The 13,893-nt window shown below is 39.4% G+C and overlaps 1 protein-coding gene across 3 annotated transcripts in view; it reads right to left on the bottom strand.

The window, feature by feature from the left end:
• The window catches only part of CNTN5 (contactin 5), a 680,093-nt gene that overhangs the window by 256,212 nt on the left and 409,988 nt on the right, over positions 1 to 13,893 (bottom strand). For all 3 annotated transcript variants that reach the window (XM_052812642.1, XM_052812644.1, XM_052812643.1), the window contains one exon: positions 8,653 to 8,871. In XM_052812642.1, the coding sequence (XP_052668602.1) occupies positions 8,653 to 8,871 (219 nt within the window). The remainder of the gene's footprint in view (positions 1 to 8,652; positions 8,872 to 13,893) is intronic.

Genomic DNA, 13,893 nt, shown 5'->3' with positions numbered 1-13,893 from the left:
ACTTTCTTCTTCCACCCTGACTCCTCCCAGACACAGAGCTGCCATGTATGACACAGGAGCTACAGGAGGTCTCTGAAGTGGCCTCTTGGGGTCAGGACAGACACCCCAGGGTGTCTGAAGCGCACTGGAGACCCAACTTCAAGCACATGAATTAATCTGTACAGAGTGTTCAGTTCCTAACAGATAAATGACAGCTGGGAGGCCGTGGGGTGTCTGAAATGCCCGGGCAGAGCAGACCAGCACGGTGCCGCGTTTACACCAGCCCTGCCCTGTCCTGGCGTAGTGGCTACAGGCCAGGTGAGGCTCCTTGCAGCACCTGAAGTGACACTGCGGAGCCTGTTTCCAGACACCTGAACCCTGCTCTGTGCAGCCAGGAGTGAGCTAACTGTCCATGCACGGAGCCAGCGGATGTCTAGGAGTTAGAACCACGATTAAAATAAGCATTCAGCGCATTTTTCCCAGGTCCCATGTCCTACCTGCCAGTTTCAGGTATACCCTTGGATATTAGGCTGCAAGACAGCCCAAGTGGCACTAAGCCAGTGTGTTAAACACCTGAATTGCTCCCCAGCGTTTGGACACCACATTTGTTTGTCTGCACCCTCATGCTGAGCTCCACCTGCCCCTGTCCCAGCCCTGACAGCAAGGAGGAGGCCCAGGGGAGGTGGGGTGGGACGGGTCGGTGAGGGGCTGTGAGGTGACTGCAGCCCCGGGTCAAGAGGCTGTCCCCACACAGACAGGGGTGACAGCAGGCTCTCCGTGTTGGCCACTTTCCCCGTGGGCCTGAGTTGTGGGGCTTGTCCAGCCCACTGCGTTTAACAAGGCTGAAGAGCGACAGCCCTTTTTCCCCGGGCAGCCGAGGGCCAGGCATTACATCAGCCCCGGCTCCCCCAGGTGACGTGGTGGCCAGAACGTTGGTGGTGGCCGTTTCACGTGGGGTTGGTGACACGGCCGCCCAGGACAGGTATAAAAAGGCCCGTGCAGTGAGCCGGCCCAGACTGGAGGCGAGCAGGCCGGTGAGCGAGGGCTGAGGTGAGAGGGCGGGGAGGAGGGCAGGGAGGGGAGGGCAGGGCTGCTGGGCCCGGGCAGGGAGGCAGGGGTTGCCCGTGGCATGACAGATGGCAGCTGCTCCTCCTTTCTCTTCCAGAGCCACAGACCCACACAGACAAAAGGACCTGACCAGGGCGCACTCCCCTCCTCAGACACACAGCCACTGACATTCCCTAACGTCTACAAGGACGCTGACGCTAAGTTAAGGAATCAAAAAGGACATCAGCTCTTGGCACCAACCTAATGATGCAGTTGCACTACCAGTGTGGGTGGTTGGATGGTGGTGGCCAATGCCACCATGGGATGGGTGTCTACTGGCTGCCAGGGAGAGGTGGGACTGACAGCCTTGGCCTGCGGCTGGCAGAGCCCTGGGTGGGGGTTGCCCATGGTGATTGAGTGGCTGCCCCTTTGTTTTTTGTTATCCTGCCTTTTACAGCTCCAGGCCCAGACAGGGCCAGGGCCAGACCATGGTGCACTCCCGTCCTCAGCCACACAGCCAGAGACATTCCCTACCTTCTGCAAGGATGCTGACACTAAGTTAAGGACCAGACCATGGCTCACTCCCATCCCCCCTCTCCACAGCCGCTCAGCCAGAGATTTCTGCAGCTTTTGACAAAACCAGTGACCTAAAGACAAGGAAGCACACACAGCCCCAGTCTGCACCATGCCGTGGTCCCACAGGCAGCTGGAGGCTCCCCACAGCCTTGGTCGAGGGGAGCTCCGCACCACCCGCCCTCTCTGTCTGAAGCTGACCTTGAAATAAAATTTTCTGATTCATGAACCATTGGCTGGTTCTTCTGGTTTGTGTAGTCTTTTGGGGGAGACCTCTTGGGGCTTTTCCTTATTTTCCTTATTTGCTTACTGTATTTAATTTATATATCTTTGTATGTGTGCATATATTTGCTATACATATATATACACACACATTTTTATATACATGTATGTTTTCTGATCCCTTCAGGGATCCAAAAGCATCGGGTTTGTTTGCACCCATGTTTTAACTAACAGTGACCCATGCTTTTAAACAGGACAGTCCTGCGTGAGTGCGCATTGGAGGATTTGAACTCCACACCTTATTTTTTCTTTCTAACTTAAGCAAGAGCATGAAGAGATGAATAGTTAACATACATATTAAGCATATGTATGTTTCAATTTACTATTTTAATTTCTTAAGAGAAATATTTCTGTTCCTCACGCAGGCTTTTATTAAAAGGATGAGTTTTCTGTATCCTACTGAAGTGCTATGAGACCAGTGATTTATTACAGAGTGGCACATCTGTCTTGGGATTACAAGTATGCATTGCAACCAAGCAATGTGACACCTAGTTTGTGGTCCCTTTACAAATTTTAAGTTGCCATTTTCAATCTAGGCAATTTAAAACACTAAGCCCTCTCATTAGGATTTACTGTTTAAACTGGTATTGCCCAGAAAGGCAAGGATATGGAAAACATTCCAAATATTAGTAAAATCCCTGTTTTTAAATTCTTTAATATTCTTGAGAGCAGTACTCGAATATTCTTTTAATTCCAAGGTTCTCCTTGCAGCACATTTGCACTTAACAAAATACCAGAGTATATGACTTCTTAGTAACAAGTATTTAAATCCTCATGGGAATGGAAACTGGAATCTGTGAAAAAAATCAGATGTTCTTTAGTTCTTGCTGAGCAATGCAAATAGCATGAAAACAAACTGCAGATGAGAATAAAGTTTCCTGTACTTTCAATTCTGTAGTAACTGAAATAGTGTCATTCCTCAACACTCAGCTTTCTTGCCACCATCCTTGACATAATTCCAGGTCAATAAATAGACCATGAAAAAAGAATAAATTCCTGGAACCCTGGGAACACAGAGGTGGGCAGGAAGGAACTATGACCTTGTGCAAAGACCTGCATTGAAGCTGCATTGGCAATATTATTTCTAGTGTCTAATAATTCTGCGTGCTGTACTTTTAAAGAATAAAAGAAATAAGGTTCTTTTAAATGTTTTTTTAAACAATATTTTTAAAAGATAATTGTCTGCAGAAGGAGAAAGTGTAGCAAATTCTACACTGTAGTGGTCACTTATATCAAATGTCATCAGTGTAGTTTGACCGCTGCCTGCAATGTTACAGTACCATTCAAGCTATATGACTGGCATAAATAGTCTTGGTGCCATCTTCTCAGTCTGAGGTACTGGTGGGAGGAAACAGCTCTTTTCACTCTGGTAATTTTCACCCAGTGGACAAGGTATCTGAGAGGATATGCTCAGGCAGCATGTGAATATGGGGGAAGGAGATATTCCTTCAGGTCTTCTCCCCTTTATCTGCTCATGTCCCTTTATAAACACTTTTTTCTGCAGGTGATACTGGTGGATGGCTTTGCTAATCCATCTGAAGGTGGACTAGAGAGTTCTTCAGATAAACCACCTGTTTTCAGCTGTTATTCTGACACACTGGCAATTTGTCCAAATGGCAGTTGGAAAAAGAGTGATGGCAGTTCTCCTTTGAAAGCAGAGTAACTCAGCAAAGTTTAAAAAACAGAAGTTTTTACAGGACCGAGAAAACAACGTTTTCTTATCTCTCTACTTTTTTTTTCCCATTTGTCAAAGGCCTGTTGAACCCATGTGTTGATGGAAGAATTTTCTAAAGAAAAGCTACAAGATACTGTAAAATGATAGAGCTTCTAAAGCAGCCTAAAAGGAGGGGGCACTAACAGATCTTCCATCCTAAAAGACACATTGGACTCTGCATACAGACCCTACCCGGAAAAGTACCTGCTTGACATATCATGGACCAAACCATATCCTGATGACCTGTCAGTCCTGGGTATTAATAAGTTCAGGATACATTAGGAAAGTTGCAGGAGTTGCTGATAAGGCTATATATGTTGCTGAAATGTGCATATCATCAGAATTTATTAAAACAAAACAAAGGTGTTTCATTTCAAATTGGTCCTACAGAGTGAAAGACACTTTTTGGTAAAGGTGGATCAGGTTTTAGTGCTACTCATTATCAGACTCGCTTCTGAATTTTTTTCTTTCCTGGTTTGTTTGCAGTGTGTGTTTGTTGTATGCACTTGAGGTGATGACTCTAAAGGATCTTCTGATTAACCTTTGTTACCACGGAAACAAACAGTTTAACCTGTTCAGTATATTCAGAAAATATTTTAGATGTAAATAATCACCCTGTTTTCAAAGAAAACATATTGCTTTCTTCAACTAAAAGCTAGAAATCCTGGGTTTTTTGCTTAAATACTGAAAAAAAAAAAATTAACTTCAGTGCTAATATTGATTTTGCAAGTAGGTTCTATAATATAACCTTTCACTTAACACCTAAGAAATAAAGAATTACTATCCATTTTAATATCCCTATAATCTGTCAAAATATAAAATTTCCTTTAATATAATGAAAAAGAAAAAGCCTACTAATTCATCACTGCAAAATATGTTCCAATTATTAAATCTGTGTGTAACAGATTTTAACATTAACAAAGGTGGCTGCAATTTACAATAATTATTTTGCATATATAGAAGCAGACACACACACATATATATGTATATTTATAACACATGCATTTATAAAATACATTTAATCTTAAAACTGTATTTCTGTTAACTTCAAAGTCAAGAAACTTTGAGGAGACTTTCCTTTTGGCAGGTAAGTTCAGGCAGATACACATGCCCTGAGGTATGTACATTGATTCTAGTATGCTGCATGCTGGGAACAGTGCACGGTACATGCATGATGGAGTTTACACTGCAAGGGAGATAAAATTATTTTCTTATATTTTCAGATTTATCTTTTCTGAAGGAGATATGTTTATTTGTTTGTTAGGTAAGATAAGACAAGTTTTTCCTGTTGCTTGAAAATGCTTTCTATGTTCTGTGGCTTGAAACAAACACACCTGTTCTGAACTTAGTTTATACTATCTAAATTGCATGCCACATTAATCAATATTGCCCAATATTTTTTAGCAGTGAAAACATTTTTAGTAGTTTGTGTCTTTAATTCAGATTGGCAAGTGCTGAATTTGGCAGATGGTGTAGAATCAGGAATTCTCGTTCAATAAAAATTAAATTCAGATCTTGCACATCTTCAGGTTCATTGATTCAAACACTTTCAGTTGTGAACTGGACCCTGTTCTTTATTTTATTCTAAAAGATATCAAACCAAAGATGGAAGGATAAAAAGAGTCTTTATTCAAGGTTAAGTTTAATTATTTTTACTGCAGCATTTCCAAAAGTTTTTAGAACAGCAAAAAAGTATGAGAGTTTGCAGTTTTATGATTCTTCAAAAGTATTTAATGAATAATTCACAATTTCTATGCACATTTTTTAGTCGTGACTTTACACATTGATACATAGCTTGAAGAAAAGGACTGTATTGCCGTAACTGCATGTTTACGGAAAGTAATTCCATATAGTTTAAATTCAGCAGTGAACTACAGCATAGTTCTTTTAATTTGAGATATCAGGAAACACACGCTGAATTGAGACTGCAAATTAAATGGCATAAAGTGATTAAAAGGCATAAAGGACCTTTATTAGAAGCCATGTCAGGCCTCTGAGCATGTCTGCTGGGAAATCAATTGAGAAGTTGCTTGAGAACCTGGATAGTTAGGCAGCTAATAAAAGTATTTTGTGTTTTTCTTATGGCAAACCTGGCTCCTGAGTGTATGCCATATATTAGATGTTTGAATTACACAAGTTCTCAATCGTAATAACATAAAATATTCCCCCCCCCCCCCCTTTTATTATTGTCCTTTCACTTGTAGCAGTGATCACTCATGACAACACATGAGCACAGGATGCTGTAGCATATCCTCATTTAGGAGGCCCTGGCTAATAAACATGACCACTTAAATCTATCACTTATCACATACCAGTTGTAGGAAGATAACTAAAATATCTTTCCTTCAAGAGCTCTAAAAACTGAAAAAAAGCCTTGAGGTCAAACCAAAATCAAGAAATTTACTAATTTAAGCAAGTGGAGTGCCAGATGATTGAGATAATGAACTTATTTCTGGTTTTTAAATACCAAAGATATTATCTCAAACATGAAGTTATGAACAGAACTGAGAAAGGTTTAGAAAATAAGTTGCATTCAGCTGCTGTAGCAGATATGTTCTTGCCCTTTTGGATCATGCAGATTGTCCTACCTGGTCTCCTGCCACAGAGTCCTCATGCTGCACCAGAACTACGCTGGTCTTTTCTAAGCCCCGTTTCACACCTGTGCTTGTGCCATGCAGATGCTTCACATAAACCAGGTCTTTAAAAATATTACTCAGGTACCTCAGATTTACCTGTTTCTACAATATCTCCACAGCTGGTTGTACAAAAACCTGTAAGTGGTGGAGTAACTCTCCTAGGACTATTTTAATCAGTCCTTGGAAGAAAGAGTTAAAGTCCCTCTCTTCTGAGTCAACTGCTCTGTTCATTGGGCCTTATGAGTTATGGCCCTTTTTAAGTTTTGTCTCCAGTCAGTGGTTCTTCACTTCCTGCTGCAAAATAGAAGTAGCTCAACTGTTGGAATGTGGTGCCTATGTTTTGAGAAGACTCATGACTGATGACCTATATCAGGTATGATCTCAGCATACCTCCTGGAAATGTCAAGGATTTAGGTGGTGGAATGCTTACCCTGAGGATCCCCATCCCATATCCCATTCTCCTAGAATGAGATGGGCATAAAATTTTCTCAGCCCTCTCATAGTAAGGATTTAAGCATAACGGTCAAACTTCACATCAAATTTAAACACAGTAAGCTGCCTCTTTGCCAGCTGGTTTTTTTCCCAAGAAAACATGATGGAAAAATCAGGGTCAGTCAGGGAGAAGACACTTTAGAGTTCCAGCTTGCGCTATATTATTTGTAAAGTCTGTATTCTTTTGCCTTGCTGCTACCAATTTCTTCTTCAGTCTCTAGACATTCATGCTGTTGAAGACCAGGATAATACACTCTGGTTCAAATCTTGAAATTTGATTTTCACATGCACATATCAGGTTGGCTGGAAGGAGTTATCAGTGTCTGGTGCATGGGCAATAACTGACTTTAGTCCAGTCATCACTTACAAAGAATATTGCAGAGGCAGGACAAATGTAGAAACCTGCCCCAGTTCCAGAAATGCTATCAAACAGAATATATCTGCTTGCATGATTCAAATTGTTTGTGTTCTAGATCAACCTTAATTCAGGGAACATATTTATGCTTGTATATAAGCCATTTCTGTTCACAGAAACACACGCATACACCATTAGCTTTCAATACACGCAAGGTACTTTCCAGGGAAAAAAAAAAGAGTTTACTGAAAGGAGCAGTAATCCTGTAACCACAACCATTATACTGCATGAATGTTGTTGAACTGCAAGGTATTAATCACAATTCTTTAGATTCTTACTTTTAGACAATTATTTTTAAATATCCTCTAACCTCTTCCTCCCTCCCTCTCCTTTCTTCCTCCTTTTCTTTGTGTTTTTCTTTCTACCTTTCTTTGAACATAATTCAGCTAAATATTATTACTAAAGAAATGGTATCAGAAATGTGGCTTCTTTAAATGTAACCAAACATGAGAAAATGTGTATTGTTACTATGAATTGTTGCATTTAAAAGTAAATGACACCACTGTGGCAGTACATCCTGCCCCCCCCCCCCCCCCCCATCCTGCCAGCAGGAAACAAAACTTCTCCAGGAAGGGAGAAGGGGAAGGAAACCCTGGAAGCTGCAGGTTGAAATTTGAACTGGCCAATTGAGATGCGCCAGGTACACCGAGGTGACCCTCCTGGCCAATAGGATTAAATGACCACAGGTCAGATTCGACAGGGGTATAAACGGGGTCCCGCCGGAGGACACGTTGGCATTCCTCCTCGGAGCAGCGAGTCTGCAGTTGGGGACTCCCCCTCGGGCCGGGGCACGGCCCAAGGTAACTGCTCAAGGGAGAGAGCCCTCAGCTTTTACGTGAGTGATACGCGCGTTTTGAGCCATCACTTTAAATCCTGGGGATTCTTAAGTCAGCCGTGTAGTATTAATTCTCTTTACATCATTGAGCCTGTGGTTTTATAAAATGTTACCGGACTTCTAACTCACTTTTGCTGAAGAATAAATCTGAGTTTTAACACCTGTTGGATTTGGTTAGTCATGCATCCGTAACAACCACAATAACACTGGCATGTCTATCAATGCATGCACGTGTATGCATGCATGACGGAGTTGACTACACAGAGTAGGTAATTTAGATAAAAAGTAGTCTTATAAGATTTACTATTCATGTTTAATTTACATTACTATAATTCATGATTAAATTAGAAAAATTCCAAAGAGAAAAAAATATATATAAAAGAGGAACTGACATTTTACTACTAGATGAAATTGTGCTGTAATGGAATTTCAAACCACTAGTTTGTTACTTTCACGTAGCAAAAACTGCATAAAACTATTCTGCATAGGAATCTTTAAGAAAAAATGTTTTAACTGGTGACTTTAAGGCTAATCTGAAGAATCTAAAGGGAAAGAGGCTCGTTTCTACTTTGTGATGTTTAATAAAATTCAAAATTACGTTTGAGAAATACTGAAGTTGATAAAAATGTACTGCTTTTGGAAAATGTTTCAAAGATTCAGAGAGGGAAACTAGACTTACCATCATGTTTGAAGGCCTCTGAAAAATGGTAGAGGTTTGTTGGGGAGTGATAATGTTGTGCAGATCCTCTCCAGCCTGGTGAAGATACACTTCCTAATGAAGGACTGCTTAATCGTGGTCTGTTCTTTGAACTGAATGAGGCTAAAGATGAACTACCAGATTTGATTCTTAGGATAGCAGCATATGAAGTGGGGAGACCAGGAACAGCTTCTGAATATTCTGAAAAAAAACCAAGAAGTGAACACTAAATAAAGATAAAATTTATCACTTTTCAGAAGGATATTTAGTTATGCAGTAGAAAAGTTTTATCTGTAAAGGAAGTGTCAGAAACACCCTGGACTCCATGAGGGACTCAGCTTCTAGACAGAACTTGGTAACAGCATAGACCTCTAAGACAGAAAATTGTCCTGCAGTTAATATAAAAACCCACAATATAAAAATCGGGTGGTTATTACATTTCTTCTTATGGTAATATGAGTTTTCAAAATTTTTAATTCTATTTCTATGACCCTAAGTCACTAGTAGAAAACTGGCTGTGAAGCCACCATCTTTCCTTCACAGCCTTGTATTACTTTGTAGATGCAGTGCAGAAACACTGGCCGAAGCTAAATACACTTCTTATTTCAACACTATGCAAATCAAGTGGGCTAGCTAAAAAGCCCAAGAGCCCATATACGCACAAATTTCTCTCCCAAGAACATGCACATGCCAAAGTCACCTCCTTTTCTGTCTCTGTGAGTTCCCTTTTTTTCCTTTTCTGCCTGTACTTAAAATGTCAGTGTCTACAAATAAAGAATAGTATCCGAGTTTTTGGTCCCTGTGTAATGCCAAATATGAGAGAAATAAATAAATTATATTATTACAATAGATTAAAAATACCACTCAGGAGCTGCAAGAACAAAGTAAACAGAACTATTGAAATCAATAGTCCTTAACATGCAACAGTCTTAAGGAGGGGAGAAGAACATATAAAAATATGTTCACATAGATGAGCAAAGGGACTCAGACTACATATCAAGGGCCTATGAACAAACTGATTTTTTGGGGAGACAGTGGAAGTGGCTTGCAGAAAAGAAGATCATTGTTCTGTCATCTCCACTGATGATAAATACTTATAAATTGGACATTCTTCACATTGGCATAACATGAACAATGAAAAACTATGAGTGTCCAAAAGCTTTGAATAACAGCACACTCAACTGAAATAAAATCTCTTTAAAATACTAGATCATGGCCTTACTGGAAAGCTTTTGGAAAAATATTCTAAACATAAATATAGTTTGCACTATTTTGTATTTCAAATAGTTTAAAGTTAGAGAAATATACATTTTAATTTATGAAGTTTGTGACAGAGAATGCTTAAGAGTCTTTCAGCTTTTGGAAAAGGTCATTTCAGTACAGTATTTATTGTCTCTGATCAGATGTTAAAAATGCACTTCTACCTTTTAGAAGAAGCTGCAATTCACCAAAAGCAGATGACCAGTATTTTAAAATTACCATTTTCATCTATGCAAACTCTAAATATACAGATTATTTGATGATCCCATATCTCATTTAAAAGTTGGATTTAAATACAAGTTTTGGGAATCAGGTGGGAAAGGCACAAATAGGAGAATTCTCCTTTAATTCGTTTTTCATCCTGGTCTCACAAATGATCTACTTTATAATGCGCAGCATGCTGTTTTGTATATCATAAACATAATATCATCTTTCCTGGCCCACAAAGAGAGGGCAAATAGAACATCATCACGATAACTTAAAATGTAGTATGAAAATATATCTTATAGGACCTCTTGAAACATTATCATTGGAATACAGGTGTTATTTCAGAAGAAAAATAATTAATTGTCTTTCAATACATTCCTTCAACATTTGGCAATCTTGATACATTTTAGTTCTTTTAAAGTAAAATTTTTCCATAGGGGGAAAGTAAAGTAATCCTCCAATTCCAGGAGAATATTGAAAAAAATCTTTAAAAATTCATATTAAAATCTATCCTTATTAAAATAACTTATTTTCATTCTGATTTCCCTGAGAATCAGAATGAGGTCAGAATCTCAAGGTCATTGAGGTTTCTTGAAGAAATTTTTGTATTTTTTACTTATTTTGGTCTCGCCAAATGCTAATTTACATTATGAACAAAAATACTTTCGGCCTTACAGATATAAATTATTTCACATAAATGAGCTGCAGTAGAAATGTCCACGGTTAAACTTATCACATTACATGCTTAATGCAGTATGGACATCTTCCTCGTGAACAGAGAAGGAAGACATTCCCTGGGGAATATGGATACAGGAAAGGGATAAGACTCTCTAACAGTCTGCATCAGAGGATAGAAATGCTTAGTGGTGAACGTAGCAGTCCTGGCAGCAGAAGAGCTAATTGGGCACTGTGGAGCTCCTCAGATCCCCACAGCTCAGATCCTCTGATATCCCCAGGGTTGCTGATACCCTCCATGGAAATGCTACCAGAAATCTGGAAATGGGCAGACTGGGATGCAGTCCTGTTTGTCTCACATGCAGCTCGGATGTGGCCAGATTGTAGCTGGTAACAAGGATGCAAGGCACCATGCAACGGACTCTAGCTTTATAAAGATACTACATGTCTCTGTTGTTTAAATACACACGTATCCTGCTTCTAACCCAAGGTGAACAAATGATCTGTAATCCAAATAAGATGGACAAAGAAGCAGAAAGAAAATGCTAAATTAAAAAGTATGATGTCACAGAACTATTCCTGTGTATACTTTTATACATAAGTAAACTATTATATAATTCTAACAGTGATACATTGTTTTACAGCATCCATTTCTCCAGCTTCTACAAAAAAAAAGAAGTGGAAACAGTGGTGATTGCTGTTGGGAAGGCAGTCCTCCAGTGTGCACACAAACATAGAAGAAATACACAATGGAAGGAATTTTACTTTATAATAAAAAAAATGCAGACCTGCCTTTGGTCCGAACTTTACAACACAGCATCATAAACCTTAATAAGATTTCCAAAGGAAACATGATTGCAATCACATATATAATGAATGTACTGTTCCTTGAGTATTTTCTGCAGATACAGGCACTTTTCTATTTTCAGCATGGTATTTTAGCTCTATGCTATTTGCCCTATGGCAAAGGACATGGATTTGGGAAAACTTTATGTCAGTACTTTTTCAGCAAATGATAAATACTTCGTATGACTGAAATATGGTATTATTAGGCTGTTAAATGTACTATATGCCATACATATATCAGTAGTAAAACTCTAATGTCCAAAGACCTTTTAAACTACGTAGTCCATTTGTTGACAACAGAAGATAGTTCCTTAGATGATGTTCCTGAGTATATCAGCTATTCTAACTTGAGAAGATTCAAATAATTATTCTTAAGTCATTTCATTGGGAAAATTATGAAACAGTCTTCCTTGACAGAAAGGCTTCCTGTGCAAGCTAGAGAGTCTGAGCTGTATATTGCTGCTTTTGCAAAGAAACAGAGATTAGCAATCAGAAATTAAATACTAATACTAATAATCCCGATTCTTAGATAGACCATTTAATATAGCTTCTATGTTCCTATTGCCCTGTATTGTCAGCTTGGAAAATGGGTAGAGCAAGCAGAAAACTCTGCATGTTTCTACATAAACATACGATATTATAATTCTTCCTTTTGTTTTCAATATTCAGTTTTTCAGTTCAGTGATACACTGAGAGAAAAATGCAGCTAGGCCCCTGCTCTTCTAGCAAGTCTGCCACTTAGCTCTCCTCCTTGCTGTGTCTCTCATTCTCTGCCATCTTCACCTGCTTCCATAAAAGTCTCTCAGATGATCTTGCTTATAGGAAAGGAATATCCTTCTACTGGGTTCTGCTAGATCTATCACCCAGCAAACAAATTAAGACAAATAAGCAGCCTTCCTCCCTGCTGCCTAGGCGCACAAGAGAAACAAAAAGCAATACGCATATATAAAGTTATAAACAAACACATCACAGATTGTATCCTCCATTACACCTAATTCATTTGCCACCAGGCCAATTTGCAGGTTATACACACAGAAGAGCAAAATAGCCATTAATCCTTTCAAAACTGTACTACGAAATACTTCTTTTTACTCTTTTTAATTGGAAGGGCATGCCAACTTACAAGACGAAGCATACTAAAGTTCCTAGTAAGCTTGAGCTAACAAGTACTCCTGACCTAATTAGTTTAGGATCAGATTTATGTCATTAAGGTGAGTTCCTGGAAGTGCTTCCAGGCAGAGGAATGCATCTGGAGGGGAAGGAGGTTTGAGGAGGTACAGGAACCAGACAAACATGGAGGGCTAAGCAGTAAGTGGGACTGGAAAAAGGAGAAAGTACAATAGCGAGACTCGTTCCAGGCTGCCGAAGTTTTGCCAACATATCACATTGCTAGACAAAACTAAATAGAAGCCATACTGAAATCTCCAGTGGTATGCAGCCTCCTTTTCTGCAGAAGTTTGAATCAAAGTGCAGTTTTTGCCAATGTAATATTTCTCATTTTTAGGCTATGACTCTCCTGTTTCTTTGCATATGTAATGCAATAAGCTACTCCAGTAAATAGGATTCAACAACCCTGAAATAGTTTTGACAAATTCTTTTTTCTAAAATAGTATGTGTAGGCAGCTTGGTGAAATGAACTTGTTCTGTGCAGTCTCATCAAGTCAAGAAGACTGTAATCCTTTTCCCACTTAAAAAGAAAAAAATATTTTTAAATTCTTTGTTATTTAGTTGAATGGGGAACACTCGTTCTGCAGTTGTAAATCCAGGGTTTGAAAGAACAAAAGAATCAGCATGACCTCACATGGCATGAATATAAAGTACCATGGGAAGAAAGAGAAGGAAAGGATGCAAAAGTCTCTCTACATGGTGAAATGGTCCTGCAGTAATGGCTGTATTACGCAAGCTGGATTCTGACCTTTCATGGTATAACTGTTTTGTTTGGCTGGGATTAGTGATCAATGTGAAATTTCACCCTGACTCTGGTTGCTCTCATGCTCATGGGGATGGTGTATCTGAGTAAATTTTCTCTTGTAAGACATAACTGGAAATGGTTAATAAATTATACATAAGCAAATATTTCTTGTTTTGTTTACTGAAAGCCTGTAGCCTGTGATCATTACTGACAACTAGAGCAGAAATCATGCTTACCTGAAAACAAAACTTACTTCCTAATCCGGACATCTGCCTCCAGAGATTTAGACTTCTGAATTGCCTAGTTGCAGTGGCTTAATTAGA

The sequence above is a fragment of the Harpia harpyja genome, chromosome 17 (assembly GCF_026419915.1).
Source record: "Harpia harpyja isolate bHarHar1 chromosome 17, bHarHar1 primary haplotype, whole genome shotgun sequence".
NCBI lineage: Eukaryota > Metazoa > Chordata > Aves > Accipitriformes > Accipitridae > Harpia > Harpia harpyja.
The sequence above is the reverse complement of the archived record's forward strand: the minus strand, read 5'-3'. Positions and strand labels throughout refer to the sequence as shown.